This window comes from Macrotis lagotis, chromosome 2 (assembly GCF_037893015.1).
Source record: "Macrotis lagotis isolate mMagLag1 chromosome 2, bilby.v1.9.chrom.fasta, whole genome shotgun sequence".
NCBI classification, from domain to species: Eukaryota; Metazoa; Chordata; class Mammalia; order Peramelemorphia; family Peramelidae; genus Macrotis; species Macrotis lagotis.
This window is the reverse complement of record NC_133659.1, coordinates 111,438,313-111,464,737: the sequence shown is the minus strand read 5'-3', so window position 1 is coordinate 111,464,737 and position 26,425 is coordinate 111,438,313. Positions and strand designations below refer to the sequence as shown.

Below are 26,425 nucleotides of genomic sequence, written 5' to 3'. Positions count from 1 at the left end.
ACCTGAAGTGGCCTATGGATTTTATGATTCATGGTTTTGACAAGAAATGCTGCAACAAATGACATACAGAAAAACAACAAAGTTCATATTTCTTGATAAAGGCAGGGTTTGAACTGGAATTTGAATGATGGATAAGATTTGGATAAGTGGAAAAGAAGGTTGAGAACATTTCAACATGGGCAAAGGTATGGAAAGAGGAATAAATTTTATTCTAAAGATATTGGTAAGTCATTGAAAGGATGATAAAAATGGTATTTTTGGTAAATTAATCTTGTTGGAATTTATAAGAAGGAGGACTAGAAAGATGAAAAAGCTGGAGGTAGATACGTTAGAGTTACAGGCAAAAATAATATGCAAAAATGTATTACAAAAAATGTAAATTAAATTTTTGTAAATCATAGCAATCAAGAGAGGCTTATTTAAAACAGACAAAATTTTAAGGTGAATAATCTATAAATTAACTTATGAAAATACTTTGCTATATAATAGGAAATTGTGATATCATCTGTGTGGGTATACTCTTAATTGAAACAAAATTGCAATTACTTCATGTCTCATTAGTTGGTTTAAATAATAGGCTTAAAGAGTTACTGTGGCCAAAAGAAAAACAAATCATCACCTGATGGTCAGACTGCTGAATTAAGCTATTTTAATTCTCAGATAACAGATATAATCTGTTGCTGGATTCATAATCAAAACCTTTCCAATTGCCAAAAGTCTTGACTTGTTCAGCCCGCTGCATTTTCCATTTAGAATCCTTTCAATTCTCCTGATCATTTTTCAGTCTTTTTTTAATCTCTGAAGATCACTGTCTAATCTAAGCATATACATCATAGATCTATATGCAGTCAGTAATCCTTCAATGTTCATGTTTTGATGAGGCTCTGGAGGAGGACTTTAGTGGATTTTATATGAAAATATGCTTTTTACAGAAATTAGATAATTTACTAGGTTAGCCTAAGTTTAAATGAGATCCTATCATCTTCATAAATTTTTAATCTTAGATTATCTAAGGGGTCTCAAAACTCAAAATTTAAATGTACTGAGTGAAAAAATCAGTAAAATGGTATTTATTCAGTGTCATATATACAAAACAACAGTGAAAGAAAATTTTCCCATTTTTAGTTAGTGGCTGTGGCATATGGCTTAAGAATTACATTTATAAGGAAGCTGGAGAATGTCCAAAGAAAGTCAATTAAAATACTCAAGAAGATTGAGAGGGCACTGGCATCTTCTGATCAGTTTAAGATTTTAAGTCTAAAAATATGAAAGGATATGATAGAGGTCTATAAAATCATGAAGGGTAAAGGTAAGGTAAAGGTGAAGTTTTTTCCAATTTTTCAAAGATTTGAATGAAAGAGACAGTTCTTGAAGTCTGAAAGAGCTAAGTTTTCAAAAGTAAACGTGGATTATAGGAACAGCATAGCTTGTAGATCTGGGTAGACAAGGATGTTCTAGTTAGAGTACATGCCCTCTAACTAGAAAATTTGCATAATTCTTAGGCAAATTCTAAGTCACATGATTATTTTAACTCTAAACCAAATCACACACACAGTTTTAAAAAACACCTTATCTAAGTAGAAAAACAGGAACATTGAATTATGGTAGAACTGTAAATTTCAACTATTTTGTAAAGTAAATTAGAATTAGGTTAAGAAAATGACTTAAGAAGTCCATTCCCTTTCACCTAGAAGTTCTCCTGCCATGTATAATATGTAACTCAATGACAAAAAAAGTCTTGAATGCTTATTATGTGACACAGTACTGTTTTGCATTTTGAATTAGAAGACATTCATAATAGCATTTTTACAGTGGTAAAGAACTAGAAACAAAGATGAATGGGGAATGGATAAACATGTTGTAGTAGATGAATGTAATGGAACATTACTTTGCTTTAGGAAACAATACAATAAATAGAGAAGTAGAAGATTTTGATGAATCGATGTTACCTAAAGTAAACAGAATCAGAAAAATAATGTACACTCAGGCTACAATAATTTAAATGTGAAGAATAACATAGCACTTGAAACAGAATGCTAAAAAATGTTAATGATGAAGGTCTGACCCTAAAGAAGAGATACATGAAGTAACTTTCCTTCCTTTAAAGCAGAGGAAAACTATGAGTGTGAAAAACTAAAGGTAATGTGAAACTTTTGACATGGTAGCCTTTCTTTCTCTTTCTTATATATTAAGGGATGATTCTGTGACTCTGAGAGAAATGATATAAGATACACTGAGAAATGTAGGAGTTGTAAAAACAAAAGATAGCAATACAATTCATTAAAAATTCCATTCCTGGTGGTTGGTTAATCTCTTTAATGGCACTTTTTTGTGTGTGGGTTAATGGGGTTAAGTGACTTGCCCAAGGTCATACAGGTAATTATTAAGTGCATGAGGCTGGATTTGAATTCAGATTCTCCTGTTCTATCCAGTGCACCACCTTGGTTCTCCTAATGACAATTTTTTTTTTAGGTTTTTGCTAGGCAATGGGGTTAAGTGGCTTGCCCAAGGCCACACAGCTAGGTAATTATTAAGTGTCTGAGATCTGATTTGAACCCAGATACTCCTGACTCCACCACCTAGCCGCCCCTAAATAGTTCTACTTGTTAAGAAGTTTGTTCTTAATTCTAAACTTATTTCTAGGCAGCTTCTCTCCCATTGCTCTGATTTTTTCCATATAAAGTCAGCCAGAACAAATCAAATCATATTTAAAATTACTCTCTGCAAATACTTGAATCCTAGGGTTCTCCACTTCTCCAGATTAAATATCCCCTATTCATTTTACTAATCCTAACATGAGATGAATTCCAGGACTTTCCTTTTTTATTATAAGTATTCTTTCTACCTAATGCAGCACCCTGAATTACTCTACTTTAGATATATGACAAGGGCAGAATGTAGCTGAATGATCCCATAAGTTCTCTTAACGGTTTTTTTTTTTGCTTGTTTAAACTGTTATGCCACAATATTGATTCAATGAGCTTGAAATTCACTTAAAACTCCAGGTTTTTCTTCAAACTTGTGGATCCTAGCACTTTTTCCTCCATTGCAGAGGTATAATGGAGGGCCTTTGAGATTAGTACTTTTAACCCCCAAAGATGAAGATTAGTACAGGACTCCAAAGGACCTAGAGTGAAACCAAGTAGTGCTGACCTCATCCTTCTCCCCCAACAAATACACACAATTATAGAAAAAAGTATTGATTCAGGAACCAATCTGGATGAGTAACCAAAAGAAAACACAAAATGGTACAAAATTTACTGGACATCTAAAGATCTCATAAAAGAAGTAAAAAATAGCTCTATAACAATTGCAAGCTATAGACTCAAAGGAAAAAAAAAATTGGATTTCCCTAAGTAAAAATGAAAAAGACAAAAAAACCGAAAATCTCTGGAAGGATAATTGAAAGGAGAATAAAGAACTTAAAAGAGAAAATGGTAAACATCTCAGAAGAAATAGACTTTCTGTAAATAGAATAGACAAAACAGAAATCAACAACAGTATGACAAAACAATAGTAGAACAAAACGAATTGGAAAACAAATCAAGGAAAGAGAATTTAAGAATCATTAGATTCCATATATAGAACGGTCCCTCCAAATAAAAGTTTAGAAACTATATTTGAAGAAATCATAAATAAAAATTGTCCAGCTCTATTAAAACCAGAGGGCAAAGAAGGAAAGAAACACAATCACCCCCTGAAAGAAAATTCAACAAGTTAAGTCCCAAGAACATTACAGGAAAAATCTAGAACTCATCAAATTGGATTTTTTAAAAAAAAGAAATTTTGTTTAAGACAATGGAGTTAAGTGACTTGCCCAAGGTCACATAGTTAGGCAATTATTAAGTGTCTAAGATTACATTTGAACTCAGGTCCCCCTGACTCCAGGGCTAGTGCTCTATCCACTGTGCTACCTAGCTGCTCCCCAAATCCTGGAACTCTTATGTAAAGAAAAAAATCCCCTCAAGCTTCTAGAAACTAGTTCAAGTACCAAAAAACCATAGGCAGCATTGCACAAGATTTGGACACTTCTAGCATAAATAAAAGGAGATCTTGAAATGATATTCCAAAAGGCAATAGATATAGGCTTACATACAAGGATAACTTCACTTGATAAGTTCAGTATAATGGGGGGGGGGAATAGGGGTGTAGAAAAAATGGACTTTTAATGGAACAAAGACTTTTTAAGCATTTCTGATAAAATGGTAATTGCTGAGGAATTATGAAATACAAAAACATTGAAGAATGCAGAGAAACACAGAAAAGTGAGCAAAGGCAGGTGTTGTATGATGATATAGTGCTAACACTCTGATAAAGAAAGAAAAAACAAGAACTCTTGTAGAACTTTAATACCTTCAAATGATATGGAAAGAGTTAAAGAAGAAAAACAGTCACTGGGAGTAGCATGAATTGGTTCTGCTTTAAGGTTCTTAAGAGAAGAAAGAAAGGGAGGGTAAAATGAGGATTTTATTAGTTTAGAAGGGAGGCAAAATGTTGGATGCAATTTGTAATTGATGTGCTTGAAGAGAGTATACAAACATGAAGAAGAGTGAGCATCAGCTGAACCTCATTTTCATCCAAAATGGACAAAGCAGAGTAATACATACACATATATAGAGTCTGATGAAGAAATATATTAAATTCAACAGAGGAAGAACAGGCATAAGCAACAGGGCTAAAAGCCCCTTCTCTATAGAGAAGTCAGCAGTGCAGTCTGCAGAAGGAAAATAAAAACCGGAGAGATGGTCCTCAACTATTTGTGCTCCAAATTCTTTGGCAATTATGAAATCTGGGATCACATATATTTCAGAATTTTTTCCCTCTTTTCTTCTCTTAATCAAGTTGTTTACCCTGACTCTTATTTTTATATTGAATTTGACCACAATCTCTTTTAGTAGCTCTGGTATTTACACTCAAACCAAGGTTATTCTCTTTAACTGAAAACTTTTTCCTCTTGTTTTAATGCATGTATGAAATCTTAACTGTTACCTTTGGCTCTTCCTTCAAGTCCTACATATGCAATATCTGCAATATTCATATTTTTACCTTGCTTCTTTCTACTTGCCACTATCCTGCTTCAGGCCTCTTTACTGTCTAGAAAAGCATTCTTACTAGTTTCTTCACTTCTATATTCATCCTACTCCCCATTTCTTTTTCACAATTTACAGATATGACCACAGCACTACACTATTTTAAAAAAATCTTCAATAGCTCACTATTTCCTGTCCAAATTCCTTGGCCAGTCAAAGAGTCGACAAGAATGTATTAGGTGTTTATAATGTGCTTGGGAATTCAAGGTCCTCTTTATAAACTGTCTTCCAACTGCACTTGTGCACCTCTATTTTCTCTCATCCACCATCTTTTCTAGCACTTTATTCTGTAATCAGCCTGAAGCACTTAACTGTTCCAGGAACACATCTCAGGATTTTTTGCCATTGTCCTGGAGGACAATGCCTCTTCATTTCTACTTGTTGAAATTCAACTCACCCTCAGATGACTCACTAGTTCAGGTGCCACTTATGTCTTGAAATCTTCCCTGATCCTCCAGGATGGAAATAGAATCCTCTTCAAAATTCTAATTACATTTGATTTCTATTAGATTTATCCCTCCTTCATCCCCTTGCAGCTGCACTGCCAGTTCATCTCCCTCAGGATTTCTCTTCCATACCACTGACATGATTTTACCATGAAAACTTCCTCTAGTGCCTGGCTATTTCTCCACCAGAGGCCTCTGCCACACCATCTGACAGGCTGACTTCTCCAAGGGGCTGCAGGTTGAGGAGTTGGCCCAGGACAAAGACATCTTCAATGTCTTTCTCTGCCCTCCAGCCCCTCTCCAGATCCCTTTAGTTGCCGTCTTTCCCCTTGGCTCCCTTGAGAACAGACGACTTTCTCTCTGGTTCTTGTCTTCCCAGAACTGCACAGCTTCTTACACAAGGAGGAGCCTAATAAAGGCTTACACTCCGTTCTACATGATGGTTTATCTGTCACCTCTTCTGGAATGAAATCTTGAGGGGAAGATGCCTGTTTGTAAACTACTGGAGCCAGATGGAACCTGAGAGAGGCTGAGAGAACCAAGACTCAGAAGTGACACAATTATTAAAATTACTCATCTAATAAAAACTGGGGCCATAACCTGGCTCTCAGGATTCCCAATTCCAGGGCAATTTCTGCCATCTTAAGCTGCCTTTACCACCATACTGTCAAACTTATCTCTGTGTTTCCTTCACCACTGGGTCTCATGATCCCCTCATATTAGACATTTGAATGGGGAAGACGGTATGAAATCACCCACAATGACTTCCAAAAGGGAAAGAGAATTCTATAGAGAAGTTACAGTGCAGTCTGCAGAAGGATGAACAACACTGGCCAGGGCCACCTCCAAAATCCTGAAGAACCCTTTTTGATATTACTTTTTTTTTTTTATAAAGACATATTAACACGATATAAGTCTACTCTCCATGAATGAATATATCATTTTGTAGGGCAGTCAGGTAGAGTAGTGGACAGAGCACTGACCTTGGAGTAAGGAAAATGGGAGTTCAAATCTGCCTTCAGACAGACTTACTACTTACTTGCTGTGTGACATTGGACAAAGTCACTTAGCCCTGATTGCCTTGCATCTAGGACCATCTCTAGTCATCCTGATTCCTATCTGGCCACTGGACCCAGATGACTGTGGAGGAGAAAGTGAGGCTGGTGACTTAGCCCAGCAGCCCCCTCACTCCAATCCAATTCATGTAATTGTCATGGCATCACCGCTCTGATGTTGTGGTCTTCTTCCAGAACGTAGGACAAACATTATTTTGTGAAGTAAAGTAAGTGTCAAATGGTATCATGAAGGTTCAAATCTTGACAGAACTTATTGCCCAGAGGATGCAATTTTTAAAACTGGTGAGAGGCATGAAAATGCTCTATCTTTGTCCATGTAGGTTAGTTAACAAGTATTTACTGGGTATTTCTGAAAAAGATCTTTTTATGACCAGTTAAAACTTTCAGCTGCTTTAACTTAAGCCCAAACTTTCTCCTTTTTCTGTCACAGACATGGAGAATTGATTTATACCTCTTTTAAAATATCCCTTTGAATAATTCAATAATCTGTCAATGTGAAAAAAAACAAAGTCCCCATCTCTGATAGAGATGAAGACATATGCTAACATGGTTTGCCAATTCTAGGGTTTTGCCAGGAAATGCCAAAATTTTAAAATAAAATTACTGAGAACTATGTCAGCTGTAGTTTACACATTAATTTGCAAAACTTTAAAAAAATATGCCTCTTCGTTTTAAAAAACACCATCACCACAAATTGATTAGACATTATAATATTCTTTAATTAATATGAATCAGGTTCAAATATCTTTCTAGTTTATAAAATTTGAAAATGCAAAAAATAAAAGATCCAAAATAATAACAATAAAGCAAACTAGGGAAAGACCAATTAGAATTGAAAAATAGTTGTTCCTAATGACCTGGAACTTTGAAATTATAAAATAAAAGAGAATATTTTACAATATGATCACCACCATGTGGAAAACAGGTTAAAAAAAAAGATGGGCTGCATATGCATTCATATTTCATATGTTAATTAGTCAAGGACATGTGATTTTTTTTCAGGATAGAAATCCCTTCAGCTAATGCAAATTTTAAGCTATCTATAAACTATCTTAGAAATTTCCTAAGGTTTATAGAGGTTAGTTTACTCATGGTCACACAGTTGATAAGGCAGAATTTTAACTCAGACCATCTGAACCACCAAGTCCAGTCTTTATTTATTATATTAGTCTACCTATGACATAAAATATATACTTTGTTTTATATGTGTATATTATACATTTAAGGCAGTATTCATATATATTGTAGATACATATACACATGTATATGTATATGTATGTGTCTGCACATGCAGACACATACCCTCTTCAGAGGCTATTTTGTTAGATACTTACAGAAAGACTGTATGAAGGTTCCAGAATGACAGGTAATGACATCTTTCCTTGAAGATTCAATTTTGTTAAATAAAAAATTTTCTCCCCCACAATCTTTTCTTTTTTCATGCGACGTACACCATATAGTCTAAACCGAACTGCATAATTTCCAATCATTTCAGATTCGACATGGTTAAACTTGAATGTTTCTGTGAAGACAGGGCACGGCCCCCGCTGGACACTTGTTTTGGCTCTCTGTTTCTTTATGGGCAGAAGAACAAGATGCACTTGCCAGCAGTTGCTGCCGGTCCTGTTATATGTTGGGATGTCTGTGACAGCTGTCACTGTTACTAGGAGCTTCTGTTCTTGTGAATCATAGTCAAAAGTCACATCCAGGGTGCCATATTTAGCTTCTGGCTCAGGATCAAAAGGTTTAGGAAGTTGTGAAGACGATCCTTGAGCTGACACATCCTAAGAAAAAGAAATTTAAATGTCAGTTCTTAAGTCCTACTATTAATCTATTAGAGAAGCATATACCTGACCTTTCTTTAAGTTCTGTGTTGTTAACATGACTTTAATTCATTTGTTCAGAACAAAAAAAGGACAAAAGGATATATCTATGAGGTTAAGGTAGTTCATCTAAGGAGTGAAACTACCCCCAAAATATTAATCTTTTTAAAAAATCACAGAATTTCCTATTTCACAACTTTGATTTTCAAAAAGGAAGAGGGGAATAATCTTTGTAAACAGAAATTTATAAAATTTAGAAAACTTCCAATGTTTACTTTCAAAATTACGAACATGTTTATTAGCCTATTATTGAGTTGAATTGCAAATCTTGTGAAATTTGTGGAACTATTTTCCAGGACTACTCTGAAATATCATTACTAATGATGAAAAAAATTCCTAAGGCTTGAAAACTAAAGGAGATTTAATTGGAAAATATAAACATTATGATCTCAGAAAATCTTCCTCCAAACACTCTACAATGCAGATTATATTTACACCCCATTTTCATAAGCAATTGTTAAAAATAAATGACTTCATAAATTCTTTACTGATAGATATTTTTGGAATTCATAAAATTCTTAAGAAAAAATTCAGTTTTATAAAGTTGCAATAAAAAAATGAAACAAGCTTTTGGGTTTTTTTTTTGCAAGGCAATGGGGTTAAGTGGTTTGTTCAAGGACACACAGTTATTATTAAGTGACTGAGGTCAGATTTGAACTCAGATAGATACTCCTGACACCACGGCTGGTGCTCTATCCACTGCGCCACCTAGCTGCCCCCTGAAACAAGTTTTGTAAGTAAACAGAAAATCTTCCTGTTATTATATCCATTCTTCTCTTGAAGACTATCAATTACCAGCCATTCCAACCACTGTGGGCAACCCAGGAATGTCAGACAGAACTGCCTACCTTTCATGATTTTCCTCTATCAACATCTACAGAAGAGCATCCTGTCAGGCTTGACAGAAGTGGATGAGACTTCTTAGGAAAGGATATCAAAATAAGATATACCATTATGTCCTTTTGTAAGGGTCCTGTGACTGTTGACTGCCAGAGCTCCATAACTTCTGACCCAGGTGCATCTGAATAAGGACTCAAAATTCTATTTTATACTCTTATTTAATATTTTGCTTTTCTTCAAATTACATTAGGCTTTTTTAAAAGTTTGAGATCTAATTTTGTCCCTCCTATCTCCTTTATTGAGAAGGCAATTTGACACAGTGTGTGTATGTGTATATATATATATATATATATATATATATATATATATATATATATATATACACACATACACACATACACATATATATCATGTTGTGAAAGAAAATACAGACCAAAAAACCCCTAAGAAAAATGATGAAATAAAAAAATGTTTCAGTCTACATTCAGATTCAATCATTTTTTTCCTTTGAAGAAGAATAATAGCCTTTGCTAAGAATAGCTAAGTCATTCACAGAAAACTATCATAAAATATTGCTGATTACTGTGTACAAAGTTTTTGTGGTTCCACTCATTTTACTTTACATCAATTCGTGTCTTTCCAAGTTTTTATGAGAGTATCCTATTTATTATTTCTTGTAATACAAAAGTATTCCATCACAATAATATACCACAATTTGTTTAATTATTTCTCAAATTATGGGCATTTTCTTAATTTCCAATTCCTTGCCACCACTAAAAGAGCTGCCAAATATATTTTTGTACATAAAAGAAACTTTTTCTTTTTGTTTTTTTTTTTTCATTTCTTCAGGATACAGGCATAGTAGTGTATTGCTTGGACCAAAGGGTATACAAAGTTTTACAGACCCCCTTTGGGTGCTGTTCCAGAGTTCTCTCCAGAATGGCTGAATCTGTTCACAAATCTCCCAACATTGCCTTTGTGGCTCAATTCTTCCCACTTCGCTCTAACATTTGTCATTTTCCTTTTCTATCACGTTAGTCAATCTGGTAGGTGATAAGTATGGAGTGGTAACTCAGAATTGTTTTGATTTGCATTTCTCTAATCAATAGTAACTGAGAGCATTTTTCATATGACTATAGATAACTGAAGTTACTTTATCTGTCTGTCCATATCCTTCGACCATTTGTCCACTGGGGAATGGCACTTAATTTTATAAATTTGACTCAATTCTCTAAATGTTTGAAAATTGAGGGCTCGATGAGAGAAATCTGCTATAGTCTTTCAGTTATGATTACTGTGTATTTCCCTCCATGCTATTTTTCCCATTTATCCTCTCCTCTCTCTCTCCTTTCATCCTGTCCATCTTCAAAATTATTTTACTTCTGACTAGCATCACTAATTCACTCTTCTATCAGTCTCTTTCTTCTTTTCCCCTTTCCTTTCTACTTCTCTCTTATGTGAGATTTTTTATACTATTCTACCTTTCTTTTCTCCTAGTTTATTCCTTCCTCACTTCTAAATTTTATTTTTTAGATATCATACCACCATAATCAACTCACACATATGCCCTCTGTCTATGTATACTTCTCCTGCCTGCCTGAATAATGATAGTTCTTAGAAGTTACAAATACCATAATCCCATGTAGGTAGGTAAACTGTTTAACCTTATTGAGTCCTTTGTTTTATTTTTCCTATCTACCTTTTTTTTCAGGTTTTTTGCAAGGGAAATGGAGTTAAGTGGCTTGCCCAGGGCCACACAGCTAGGTAATTATTAAGTGTCTGAGGCTGGATTTGAATTCTGGTACTCCTGACTCCAAGGGCCGGTGCTCTATCCACTGCGCCACCTAGCCCCCCCCCATCTACCTTTCTAATGCTTCTCTTGAATTTTGTATTTGAAAATCAAATTTCCTATTGGCTCTGGTCTTTTCATCAAGAATGTTTGAAAGTCCTCTTTTAATTTAATTTAATTTCTCCCTTTGAAGACTTATAGTCAGTTTTACTGGGAAGATGTTTTTTTTTTTTTGGTGGGAAGACGATTATTAGATGTAATCCAGAATATCACATTCCAAACCTGCCTATCCTTTAATGTAGAAGATGTTAAATCCTGTGTTATCTTGTGGCTCTACAGTATTTTAATTGTTTCTTAATGGCTACTTAAAATAGTTTGTCTTTGTCCTGGGATTCGGCTCTAACATTCCTGAGAGTTTTAATTTTGGGTTTTCTTTCAGGAATTAATTAGTGGATTATTTCAATTTCTATTTTTCTCTCTGATTTTAAAATATCCGGGCATTTTCCCTTGATTTCTTGAAAATTATGTTTTTTTCCATTATGGTTTTCAGAAGGTTAAATAATTCTTAAATTGTCTCTCCTCTACTGATTTTCCAGTTTAGTTGCTTTTCCAATGTGATACTTCACATTTTCCTCTATTTTTTCATTCTTTGGATTTTGTTTTATTGCTCCTGCTGTCTCACGTATTAATTAGTTTCCACTTGTCCAATTCTAATTTTTATGGGTTTATTTTCTTCCGAGAGTTTTTGTACCTTCTTTTTCATTTGTCCAGTTCTGTTTTTTTTTTTTTTAAGGCGTTCTCTTCAGTGGATTTTTGTGTCTTTGTTAAATACCATTTGGGCTATTCGTTTTTTAAGATGTTATTTTCTTTAGTAATTTTTGTGCCTCCTTTACCAAGCTGTTGACTCTTTTTTTTCATGATTTTTTGGTATCACTTTTATTTCTATTCACTATTCTTTCCTCTACTTCTCTTATTTGAATTTAAGAAGCAATTTTGAGTTCTTCTAGGAATTCACATTTTTCATTGAGGCTTTGCATTAGCAGTTTTGACTTTGTTGATTTCTTGACTTTCTATAGTCAGGGTATTTTTTTCTTTTTTTCTTTTTGCTTTTTCCCCCAGTCATTTCTTGACTTTTAGCTGCATATTAAAGTTGAGCTGTGTTCCAAAGGGTGGATGGGGTACTGTCCCAAGCTTTAGCTCTTTTTCTGTAATTGCTTTGAGAGTTAGTTCTGGGAATCACTAAGTTTTCAATTCTTTTATATATGTATATAATCTAAAGGAGGAGTGTTTACTTCTCTCCTGGCCTGTGCTTAGGTCTGTGAGTGACCACAAGCACTCTTTTCCACCCTGAAACTTTGACCAGGATCTCTACTCCCTTGTTGCCATAAGCTCTAGTGTCCCAGTGATCTTCCTCACAGTGGAACGACGACCCAGATCCACTTAAGGGGAATACAACAGAATCCTGTCCCTAGTGCCAGCAAAAGGAATTCTTTAATCTCCTTCTATCCACCTGTCCAACCCCTTAGCATGTGCAAGTCATAGCTTCAGCAGCCATCACAGCAAGTTCAGTAACCCTAAAACTTGCTGCTAGTTTTCTGGAGTCTACCATTCTCACCCAGCTATAACAAATCTTGCCTGCTGAACTTATAAGTTGTTTTAGCCTGGGAATTGTTTCACCCCATCCTTTTTTGTGTATTCTACCATTCCAGAATTGATTTTTGAGGTGTTATTTAAAGTTTTATGAAGGGGAATGAGAGAGCAAAGGTGAATTCCAATCACTTCTCCACCATCCTGGATCTAACACACTCATAAGGTCTTAGCAAAAATGTAGCTTTTGAAACTGTTATTTATTTTGTGACATAAGAGTTGTTGTTGTTGTTGCTATTGTTATTCAGTCATTTTCAGTTGTATTTAGTCTCTTCATGAACCCGTTTGGGATTTTCTTACATACAGGAATGGTTTGCCATATCCTTCTTTTAGCTGATTGTATAGATGAGGAAACTAAGGCAAACATGATGAAGTAACTTGCCCAGAGTCAGACAGCTAATAAAGTCTTGGGCTGGATTTGAACTCAGAAATATAAGTCTTCTTGACCTCAGGCTCGGTACTCTAGTCAACAACTCAGCTACCTGTGTCATTTATATAGAGTATTCATTACCAAGAGCTTTGATAAACTTGGCCTAAAACTAAGCAGACTACGACACAATCCAAAGCACAAAAAACATAATCACAACACAAGAAAACTGACACAGATTCCTGAAAACTATATTAGTTTATCACTATATATATATATATATATATACACACACAGTCAACAATCACAGTATAAATCCATCAATCTAGAGACCCGATCCCTCTGCAATTTTATATGGGGTCTATATTATTGGGGGGCAGAGTATCGTTCTCTGGAGTCTTGAAAAGAGATGTCTTTTTGGCTTCCAGAGCTCAGTTGTTCTGCCTCCTTAGCTTCATATGAATCTGAGAAATGATTCTATGAATAACAGTAGCAGCCAGAACTAAGGTAGGTGCGTGTATAATGAATGAAGTGAGTGTTAATTCTAAATAGGTGCTTTCACAGAGATTTCAGTTTTATATCAGATTTTTTATATCAGATTTTCTTCCTCACTAGTTTAGAACTTTTATTCAGTCAGTTATCTGGTATAGTAGAAAAACTACCTTCTCTTTGATCTTAAAATTAGTAGGTCATGATACTATAGATTTAGAACTAAAAAGTTCCTCAGGACAAATTAAGATTTCCCAACTCTCATTTTTTACATATGAGGAAATTGAGAAGTGAGGTGGCTTACTCAGGTTACACAGAGGAAGAGGTAGGATCTAAAGTCTTGCCAAGAATTCAAAGCAAGTGATTTTCCCACTCTAGTAGCCTGTCCTTTTTTTTTTTTTTTTGGCAAATGGGGTTAAGTGACTTGCCCAAGGCCATACAGCTAGGCAATTATTAAGTGTCTGAGACTGGATTTGAACCCAGGTACTCCTGACTCCAAGGCCGGTGTTTTATCCACTACTCCACCCCGGTGTTTTATCCACTACGCCACCTAGCCGCCCTTAACCTGTCCCTTTATATCAAGCTGCCCTTGGGTTGGCTACACTATAAAGTTCAGCTATTGCAAGACTAAGTTCTTGAAAGTTTAGTTTCAAAGCAGAAAATCTGTCTCATACACATATATACATGATACAAATATATACACATATATATCATATGCATATATGATATATATGTGTATGAATATATATACAATAAAAACATTTTAGCTTTTATTATTTCTTAAAAAGTCTGAGTCTTATCATTCTTGGTACACTGTACTTTCTTTCCTTCAAAGGATATTTTTCATTTATTTAGAAATTCATTTTCTAAATATTAGTAGTCATCAAGGTCCACAATGGAATAGTTTTAAATTGTAATGATAAATTATCAATTTAAGACAAGAAAAGGAAAAAATATCAATTTTTTTTCCCAAGAGTCTCAAAAATTTATATGAGCACCCTACCTGTTCTGTCTCACTTTGGTCTGAAAAATAAAACAAACACTGAAATATCCCCAAATCAAATTTTACTATAAATTCAAACCTTATAAGGGAAATAAAGAGAATTAAATCCATTTATGTTTAAGTAAAAAATAAAACTTTTATTTCAGGCATATTAAGTTCTTGTTGTCTATCTTGAGCTAGAAATATAATTCCCCCAAAAGGAAAAAAAAAGCAATTACTCTAGATGATATCAATGTTACCAAAATTCATTATATCAAAGGACTGACATTCCTATTTTAAAGTTAAAGCCATAATGGTGGCAAGTCTATTTGTATATAAAATCTTGTCTTTTTTGCCTATTTATTCTCTTTTCAGCATTCTAAAATACCAGAAGAGTAGGACTCCCAGATATGACATTAAGTGGCTTTTGTCAAGAATGTAAAGGCTACATTAAGGATGCAAATTGGGACAACAAAATACCACAGACAAGGTCAAATATATCCACAGTGCTGCACTGTTAACCAAAAAAAAATTATGTACCCTTTACTTACTTCTGGGCTAAGAACGGCAGTACTGTCACTGGGCACATCCTCTTCATAGCCTTTATTATGAAAACTTTCTATTTCATGCCCTGTACTTCCTTCGCTTGGGCATTTATTGTATGAACATCTTGGGCTGTTGCTACAGTGAGAAAATTCACATTTACTGTCCCCAATTTCTGAAGGTGTACATGAGAGATGTGGAGAGCCACTATCATCCTGATATGGTGGTGGCTGCAATTCATCCAGTGGAGGTGTTCTTCTCATTCTTTGAATGCAGTTTGCTGTGAATGAGTGAGAATTCTTGTTATACTTTAATTAGAGCTTTAATTTTTTTATATAATATGTGGTAGACTTATATGATCAAAAGATTTCATTGAAAATTTCACATCATTTTTGGACTACAATATTTATAGATATAATTTCTCTTCCGTTAATTCTGAGAAATAAAATCATTTCCCTTCTAAATCCTTTAAGCCTGTAAAACAGGGAAGTGATAAAGTATTTTTTGTTCCATTGAAAAAGACAAAATTAAGGACAAAATTAATTAAGGACAAAATCAATGCTGAACCAACATAGAGACCACCCAAGGAAACTCAGTATTACTAGTCAAAACTGCTTTTTTTCCCTCTTTAAGGCTAAAAAAACTCCTATTCTAACTCACATGTACTTCACATCTATAACGTTATTTTCATGCAAAACCATGTGAGCAGCATCCTGACTCACACCCTATGATCTTCAATCTTGTTTTATCTGAGGATTTCCTCAACGATCCTTCAATAAGCACTTATTAATCACTTTCTATGTGCCAGGTACTGTGTTAAGATCTAGAAGTACAAAAAAATGCAAAAGTACAGTTACTGCCATTAAGAAACGCCAATTCTACAGGGGCATACAACACATCAGTAACCAGGAATTTGAGTTGAGTTGTGAGAGAAGCCTCCAATTGAAGGTGAAATAGCAGAGAATCCAGGATGAGGAAGAAGGCAGTCTGATCAAAAGAGTAGGCTATCAAAGGAAGCAGTGGGCTAGAATTGAGGGTTATCCTTGATGAGGATATGAGCAATGAATAAAATAAGTGATATTCAACATTGGACCACATCTTTATCACTTCACAATTAACTGAATATTTAGAAAATATAAGATTCCATTGTGTTTATTATTTGTTCATTAGGAGGAAGTATTTGATCTGCAAGAATAAATGCCACTTTATGGCTTTTTTTTACAGGAATATTTTATCATTTATATCAGAATCACTTAAGATTTCCTGGAAGATATAACAATAGAATTAACCATGCAAAATAATTTTCTGGTGATAAACATGAGGTGAGACATGAAACAGGGATATATATGTTCACCAAATATATCCACCACTGTGAAGGAGAAGATGCAGCACAAAGTTCAAGTCAAAGGGAGGATGCCTGTGGAATGTGAAGTCTTTCAGATGCTCCTAGTTGTAGATGACATGCTGTGGATTTCATTTTATTCCAGAAAACATCAGAAGAACCTCTTGGAAGAGACCTGTAACTACTCAAAGGAGTAAGTCTTGTCTAACCACACAAGGAAGTAGATTGAAAATGTATAAGGCACAGCTTGCAATATGCATTTTTTTTAAAAAATGTATTTATTTAAGGCAATGGGTTAAGTGACTTGCTCAAGGTCACACAGCTGGGCGATTATTAAGTGTCTGAGGCTAAATCTGAACTCAGATCCTCCTGATTCCAGAGTCAGTGCTCTATGCATTATGCATTTGAATGAATGCCCTATCAAACCTGAATACATATCTGGGTCAGATAAGACATATAGACAATAAATTAAGCCTACTATTGAATAGGTAAAAGTGACTGGTTTGGATTGTCTTTACTGATCCTAATCTCACGATAGAAAAGGTTCATCTTTTTTATACTAATATTCTAATTACTTATCCAATGTGTTGTCAATTCTTGATACTAAATGATAGCAAAATATGGAATACAAATGCCCATCACATTGAGGCTAAGTACTAGGCATGTGACTGTATGAGCAGGTTACAGCACGGAACCAGTGAGAAACTCTGAAGATGTGTAGGACCTGACTAAAGGATAGTATGACAGGAAAAAAAAAAAAGATGGACTGGTTCTAGAACAAGAATGAGGGATGACAGGGATCTTGCCAGAGGTGTTCCCCTGGTATAAATAAAGAGTTAAGAATAAGTGCTGAAGACCTTTAGCATGAGGAAGGCTTTCTGGCAAGAACTTATGGCATATATTCCACAGAATGAACAGATACAGAATGAAGTCTGCATAACTGGAGGGAACCTTCAAATCAGTGAGATCTCAGATCCATTTCAATACTCTAATCATCATATAAATATTTCTCCAGGCTCTGCTAACATATTATTCTGTATTAGTGAATACAAGTCTTCCCAGGCTTCTCTGAATTCATTTCTTTTGTCATTTCTTACATTACAATAACATTCACGTACTACAACTTTTTCAGTCATTCATCAATTGTGAATTCTTTAAAGTTCTTTATTACAAAAAAACTCTGCTTTGAATATTTTTGCATATTTGGGTTCTTTCCCTCTCTCTCTCTCTGATATCCTTATAGTGTATATCTAGTAGTGTTATCGGCTAGCCAAAGAGCTTGTAAATAAAAATATTATTATTAATAATGATGATGATAATGATAGCTGTCATTTATATAGTCCTTACAATGAACGAGGCAGATATTGTACTAAGGGCTTTATCATTATTGTCTCATTTGATCTCCAAAATGCTAATGGTGGGGGGGGGCAGGTAATAGGATTTATCCTTATTTCATGTATAATCAGATCGAAGCAGACAGAGGTTAGGGGACATGCTGATTTATACTCAGGAACTGCTGGCCACAGGCTGACCCTCTCTCCACAGTATCACTTGGCTGCCCCATAAAGTATAGTGCCTCTGGGTATAGCTCCAAATTATTTTCCAGAATGGTTGGAACAATTCACAGCTCCATCTCCAGTCCACTAGGACACCTCCCTGGCCTCAGTAAGAGTACCCCCTCACTTGTTCCTGTAACCTAAAGCAGTGGAAACAGATTTGTGGTTTTGCCTTTTATGTCATATTGCTGGTTCAGGATGCCATTTTCTTTATCAATCTGATAGGTATGAAATGAAATCTAAGAGAAATTTTAATTTGAATGTCTATCATTATTGATTTTTTTCATTCCATTTTTTTGCAAGGCAATGGGGCTAAATGACTTGCCCAAGGTCACCCAGCTAGGTAATTATTAAGTGTCTGAGGCTGGATTTGACTTCAGATCCTCCTGACACCAGGGCTGGTGCTCTATTCAATGCGCCACCTAGCTGCCCCCATTCCATTTTTTTTTTTAGGTTTTTGCAAGGCAAATGGGGTTAAGTGGCTTGCCCAAGGCCACACAGCTAGGTAATTATTAAGTGTCTGAGACCGGATTTGAACCCAGGTACTCCTGACTCCAGCACAGGTGCTTTATCCACTGAGCCACCTAGCTACCCCTCCATTTTTTTCAATGAATATTTTACTTTCCCTTACAATCTAGAAACTGAAAAGATTCTCCTGAGCCCTTTTACCTTCTCTTTTAGGAGAAATACTAGCCTATAACTAAGTTTTGAGTAGAGATGATGTCATGTAGCCATAACAGAAACAAATGCTGTGCATTCTCTAAAAGTGACTATAAAGATCTATACAATGGTTGGAAATGAGTCCTTCATCACACTTGCCATTGACTCTTGTGGAAAACTCCCTTGGCTATCTGCTCACTGGTTTTATACTTTAAAAATAACAATCTTCTCATTTTTCTTATAAAAACAACTAGCTGATATTTCTTGGATGGAGCTAAGATGATGGCATAAAGCCAGGACTCTATGAACTTTTCCCGCAACAACTTTAATGAAACCTCTAAACAGACCCTAAAGTGACAGAACCCACAAAAAACCAAGTGAAACAAGTTCTCAATACAAGATATCTTGGAGGAACCTCAGAAAAGGTCTCACATGGGTAAAGGGGAATGAAGTTCGGTATAAGTGGAAGAGTTGGGAAACCAATGAGAAGCTCTTAGCCATAGCACAGCTCAGGTCCAGGTTCAGCAGGCCAGTGGTAAAGCAGGAAGGCAAATTCAAGTCCAGGAAGGCTAGTGTAGCAGATGGGACTGGGTCAGGCTACTCTAATGCAGGGAATAAACAGAAAGCACCTGAGATGCCCAAGATGAAAGCCAGGTCCCTGGGCCCTAGCACAAAAAACTTGGGATTATACCCCAAGAGAAAAAAATGAGAGAAAAAAACAAAAAGAGTGTTAACCATAGAAATCTACTGTTCTGATAGAGACCATCTCAGAAGAGGAAAGCATTGACAAAATACCCCATGTGAAGTCTCAAAGGGGTTTATGAACTGGTCTCAAATCCAAAAAGACCTCTTGGAAGAGCTCAAAAAGGATTTTGAAAGCTAAGAAGAAAAATGGAGAAAAAGAAGTAAGAGTCATGGAAGAACTTATAAAACCTCTCAGATTGGCCAAAGTGACCAGAAAGGATTAACTGGGACACTAATGCATTGTTGGAGGAGTTGTGAGCTGATTCAATTTTTCCGGAGAGCAATTTGGAATTATGTCCAAAGGGCAACAAAGTGGTGCATACCCTTTGATCCAGCAATACACCACTACAGGATCTGTATCCTGAAGAGATCATGAAAAAGAGTAAAAATTCCACATGTTACAAAAATATTCATAGTAACTCTTTTTTGTAGTGTCAAAGAATTGGAAATTTAAGAGGATGTCTATCATTTGGGGAATGGCTGAACAAACTGTGGTAAATGTATGTGATGGAACACTATTGTTCTATAAGAAGTCATGAAGGATGGGATTTCAGAAAAACCTGAAAGACTTGCATGAATTAATACTGAAGTGAGTAGAACCAGAAGAACATTATGCACACTAACAACAGCATTGTCTTTGATGGACTTGTTTATTTCAGCAGCACAGTAATCAAAGCCAATTCTGAAAGACTTGTGATAGAAAATACCATCCAAATCCACAGAAAGAACTGTGGAGTTTAAGTGAAGTCCTAAACTTACTATCTTCCATTTTTTAAAAATTGTCTTATGTCTTATGTTATTTTGTTATCTCTAATGTTTTCTTTATTCCATTTGTATCTGATTCATCTCTCACAACACATTCAATTTCAATCTACGCTTAGCATGGTTACAAATGTAAAGCCTGTATTGGATTGCTTTTTGTTGGGGGCAGAAGGGAGGGAAGAAAGGAGGGAAGTAAAAAAATTGTAAAACTGAAAAACTTACAAAAATAGATTGGTTAAAAACTACCATTGTAGGGGGCAGCTAGGTGGTGTAGTGGATAAAGCACCGGCCCTGGAGTCAGGAGTACCTGGATTCAAATCCGGTCTCAGACACTAAATAATTACCTAGCTGTGTGGCCTTTGGCAAGCCACTTAACCCTGCTTGCCTTGCAAAATAAAAAAATTATCTAGCTGTGTGGCCTTGGGCAAGCCACTTAACCCCATTTGCCTTGCAAAAACAAACAACAACAACAACAACAACAACAAAACTACCATTGTATGTAGTTGGAAAAATAAATAATACATTTATTTAGAGTCATGGAGAAGAATTATGCAAAATTGATTGAAGAAAACAATAACTTTAATAGTAAAATTGATCAACTGGAAAAGGAAACACAAAAGCAAATGGAAGAAAATACAACACTACAAATTAGAATTGGACAAATGGAAATTAATGATTATGAGAGACCAAGATTCCATCAAACAAAACTAAAAGACTGAAAAAATAGATGAAAATATAAAGTACCTCTAAGGAAAAACAACTGACCTGGAAAATAGATGCAGGAGAGATAATTTACAATTACTGGTTTACCTGAAAGCTGATGAGGCTGAAACTCCTTGAAGCCTATTACTTTAATTTTGGAAAAACATGTTTTGAACAACTTGTTTAGAAGTACTGAACATCCTAAAACAAAGATGTTTTCATTTCATAACTATGACTCAGGATCTCATTATAATAGTCAAAGAAGTAAGTAGGCTTCCATTTTGAAAAAGTAGCAACTAAAATACACTGTAAACAGTCTCCTTAGGATAACAAAATGCCTACAAGCAGTATAAAATGAGATAATAATTAACTGTGTAGCTATATTCCACTTTACACCTTTCTACAAAAAAGATTGGAAGATACAAAAATGATTTCCTCTGGTAATCTCTATGTAATTTAGAAGAATCTAAGTGTCCAACTATCAGCATCATTTTGGCTTAACTGAGTAAATAAAATAATTCTATGACTTTTTTACTTTGATAAACTCCATTATATGTTGCCATGGGAAACTTCATAAGGGTTGTGTGACAGTAAAGGGGCTCTTATAGTCGATCATCTCCATCACCAACTAGAGTGATTTACAAATGTCAGAACAGCAGAAATATCTATGGAACTTTTTAACTATACCCTTTTAGAAAGCTTACCTCTAAAAAACCTTAATATTAAACTATATTTAAATGCAGATATTAAAAAATCATGTATACAAAGTCGAGTCACATTCTTCTCCATAATCAAGAAAACAATATCAACATAATATAAAACTCATCATTATTTAATATAAATAATAGTTTTTGGAATTATAATAAGTGTTAGCCAATATACACTCTACTTTTTTAATATTAAGAAGTACCTAATATTCTGCAACTCTCTTTACACTAAAGTATAAGTTATTTATGCAAATAATAAAAGAATGAACTGCATATAAAAATGAGAAATGCCATCCATTACTTCATATTTTGATTGAAAAATAAAGACTAACAGAGGTATAACTTTAAAAGTTGATTTATCTCTAATGTTCAATATGATCAATGCCATTTGAGCACAGTATCAACACTTTAACCAACACTGGACAAACAATGATCTTGTCTAGAGTGGCAGCTCTGAAGTTTCCTTCTGACTTGGTTCAATCTACTATGGCTGCTTGATCTTAGCTTTGCAATCAGAAAGTCACCAACACTGCTCTCTCTTGACATATCTAACCCAGGATCCCACCTCTACTACTCTAAAGCCTGAATAACAGTGAAATATTTTGGCTTACATTTGGCAACATTTTAACTCCAAATGCTCTATGGCAATTTGCATAAGGGCTTACCTCTCCATGACCCATGGCAACAAACATCTAGGCCTAATCATTTTTCAGACCTGACCTGACCCTCCCCAAACCCAATCAGTAGTAGTTGTCAAGTTGGGGTTTGATATATACCAGTTACAAATCCTCCTAGAAAAACAGATTTTTTTAAGTGGAAGGAATTAGGACTTTGCTATATGTGTGTGTGTGTGTGTGTGTGTGTGTGTGTGTGTGTGTGTGTGTGTTTCTGTCTGTCTATATGTGTGTGTGTGGATAGTCTGTGTGTGTGTTTTTCTGTCTGTCTATATGTGTGTGTGACAGACAGAAACACACACACACACACACACACACACACACACACACACACACACACACGAACTATCCAGAGAGGTGCAATATCTTTATTTATATAGTTACATTTATATATGCAGTTTAATATATATGTAACTATATACATGTATAGTTACATATATATGTATTTCTCCTTCTGGATTACCTCTCTAACTCCAACTTCCACTCATGGGTTGAATCCTCATAGATCAACTATCTCCAGATCAAAGGGGTTTTGTTGGTCCTCATGGTGGGTAAACTCCCTGAGGTCATCTACATTCTCTTCTCTCAGTCTTCTTAACGCTGTATGATATGGTTTTCTACCTCATTATTCAACCAAAATTACTCTGCCAAAAGTTATAAATGAAATTCTAATTTCCAAATCTGATGCTTTTCCTCAATCTTCACTCTTCTTGACCTCTCTGCAGCCTATGATACTGTAAAATCACCTTCTCCTTGATAATATCCTTTCTCTAGGTTTTTGGGAAACCTACAACTCTCTCCTATGCTTATCTACCCAGATGACTGCTCCTTTTTCCAGTTTCTTTTTCTGGATTTTCAGTCATGTCCAGGAAGAAAAAAGGAAAAGCCTTGGTGCCTTCTTCCTTTTGCCTTTTATACTGTTTCACTAGATGGTCTCATCAACTCCCATGGATTTAATTACCAACTCAATGCTGACTAGTGTCAAATTTACTTATTCAGACCTAATTGTAGATGACCTCTGATCTTGCACAGTCTTCCAAACATCTGGAACTGGATGTCTAGTAGATTATCTTAAACTCATCAGGTCCAAAATTGAATTCATTACCTTTTCCACTGAATATTCTTCCCTTCCAAACTTCCCTATTCATGTACACACAATTGAAGGCATAACCATCCAGTCTCCCAACATAACAACATAGACATCATCAACTCTTCTTTATCTCACTCAAAGAATAAAGGTTAAACACCACATCACAGTATTCCTAACTCACAGGAAATCAATGGTCAGAAAAATTAGAAAATTTAAAATGGACTATCTCATCACAGTAGAATTTCCTAATACAAAAAAAAAATGAAAATAAGGCTACAAAAAAAGTATGTTTCCAGGTGGCTTATTTGTTAGCCAAGAATGAAAGCTGTTTACAGATGGTGAAGTAATTAAATCATTTTAGATTACATCAGTCAAGGAAACATGTCCAGAGAAAATAAACTTGTTTAAGACTCTGTCTTTGGCTCAATTAAAATCATATGTTCATTGATTGAAATAAGTATTTAGTGGTAGCTATCTGTGGGAAACAATTTCCAAAGATGAAATATATAAAATTTCATTACCAATCAACATTAACAACAGATTAACATTAACAGATAAACATTTTCAATCAGTTTTGACAATAGGGAGCACTAACTTTGTTATTAAGTGAAATACTATGTCCCAAAACAGAATTCTATTCTTATTAGTAGAGTGTTAACAAAACAAACAAGTATAATCAATTATTATAGTTTGAATTTCATCAACAAAATATTGGTTGAAATTTGTTTTATTTTTTGCAAGATAAGTACTTATATAAAATATCTTCAATTTTGCCTCTTGGCCCACAAAGCTTGAAATATTTACCATCTGGACTTTTACAGATTCCTGATCTAGAAAAAATAAATCATTTTAAAATGGAATCTAAGGACTCTCTAACAACAACAATAAAATGAATACCTAATTTGGTTTGTTTTAAAAAACTAAATAAAATTAGGTGGGGGGGAAGTGCCAGCTATTTGCAAGAGACAAAGTAGAGGGAAAAAACCAATTTTTTTCACAATTTGGTTAAAATAGATTTTCATTTTCTCTGAGACAGGGAAAAGCCTCCAAGAACCTAAATGGTATGCCTCAAAAACTAAGAATCAATAGCAGCCACTTCTCTTCAAGACAGAAAGTCATCAACAAGACCTGGAATGGATTCAAAGGAAATGGTAGTGGGGCAGCTAGGAGGCACAGTGGCTAGAGCACCGGACTGGGAGTCAGGAAGACCTGAGTTCAAATCCAGCCTTAGACACTTAATAATTACCTAGCTGTATGACCTTGGGCAAGTCACTTAATCCCACTCTCCTGCAAACCCCCCCCAAAAGAAAAAAGAAACAGTAGCTAAATATTGTTATCTTTTGGTTGTTGAGATGGATGACAATAAAAATGTTTGTTTTTCATCTTTTATCTATGTCCATTTATATGTGGTTAAATTTGTTGAGTAAAAAGGGAAAAAGCGACCATGATAAAATTAGAGTTACACATACAAATATCATCTCACACACACACACACACACACACACACACACACACACACACACACATCCCCTTCTCTTTATTTGCAACTATCATCCTAATTCAGGCCATCATTATCTTTTGCCTCAACTATTGCAACAACTCTTTTTTTTTTTTTAGTTTTTGGGGTTAAGTACAACAACTCTTAACAGTCTCCCTAAAGTAATCCATTAAGTGGCTAAAGTGATTTTCTTAAAGAAGTGCAAGTCTAATTGGCTTACTCAGAATGTTCTCATCTCCCAAAAGCATGGTGGATGGTGTCATGGAACTATACTGATCTGGTGATCAGACATTTCCTAGCTTCATTCATTACACTTATCTAGCACTGGGTGACTAAGCTGTTTCAGAATATGTAGCAAACTAGGCTCAGTATTGAACTATGGTGCCTGGGCAAGGAAAAGTGGATTTCTTGAGCAGAAAAGAACATGGGTCTGGATTTTCAGTAGATAAAAGGGAAATCGATAAGTAGCCACTTGGCACCTTACTATAGAAATGTCTCAACTGCTCTTTATCTAGATCTCCAAAAATTGAACCCTACCAACTTTTAGTGGTCAACTATTAGTGGGGTCATTTTATCAGTGGTCCTAATTTTCCATCTGACATTTAGATTAACCTCAGGCAAAAGACAAGTATACCAGGAGCTCCTCAAAATTGGGAACCAGTTCACTGTTGTCCTAAGAGATCCAGCCTAGGTAGAATAAGGACGTGGAAAAAGGATATGTGTGTAAGCCCAAACACAAATATCCATACCCCAAAAGTTGTTACAAATTAATTCAAATGCTTAATGAGCACAAACCTTTAGAAGATTGTGGAAGAGTAGAATAGTCCTCATTAAAGCTACTCTGCTGGAGTCCTATATATTATTAGTGGGACAAGTACATTAGAAGTCCCTTGATTTGCCCAAACCATTCTACAATTAATACCAAATAGAACTGCATCACAAAAAGATTTAAGGAAACAGTTATTATATTAAAAACATATACACATACACATATGTTTACATATGGGCATATATATATGGACAAAGATCCATACATATATGTGTGTGTATATATACTCAGATACACACTAAATAATACTTTAAAGACTACAATGTGTTAAAAAAATTTATTCAATGAAGGGTCTCTGAAGAAGTTAGAGAATAAATAATTTAACCCTAAAGAATTGGTGAGTCAAAGAACAAATCAAGGAAGCAATAGATGATTTCATTAAAGAAAAAGGCTCTAGAAAAGCACTAAAACAATTATCTACCTCCCCAATCAACTAAACACTGATGTAGAAATTCTGAAAATCAAAGAGATCAACAAATTTAAAGCAAAAAACAAAAATAACCCCCCAACTTAGTAAACTGATAAATACAACTATAGCACTTTTAAAAAAACTAATAAAAATTGATTAATGGTTCATTGACTTAAAAAAAAAGAGGAAAACCAAATTATAAAAAAAAATAAAAGCAGAATTCCAAAGAAACGAAGAGAAAATAAAGGAAACTATTGGAAATTATTGTGCCCAATTATATACTAACAAAATTAGAAAAGA

The 26,425-nt window shown here is 34.9% G+C and overlaps 1 protein-coding gene across 5 annotated transcripts in view; it reads right to left on the bottom strand.

Annotated features, from left to right (window-relative positions):
- SYT14 (synaptotagmin 14) overlaps positions 1 to 26,425 on the bottom strand; it is a 248,320-nt gene that overhangs the window by 75,333 nt on the left and 146,562 nt on the right. For 4 of the 5 annotated variants that reach the window (XM_074222587.1, XM_074222588.1, XM_074222589.1 and 1 more), the window contains 2 exons: positions 15,161 to 15,432; positions 7,947 to 8,396 (listed from right to left, as the gene is read on the bottom strand). In XM_074222587.1, coding sequence (XP_074078688.1) covers positions 7,947 to 8,396; positions 15,161 to 15,432 — 722 coding nt within the window. Of the gene's footprint in view, positions 1 to 7,930; positions 8,397 to 15,160; positions 15,433 to 26,425 lie in introns of those variants that run through there. The other variant, XM_074222586.1, reaches the window with a different exon arrangement.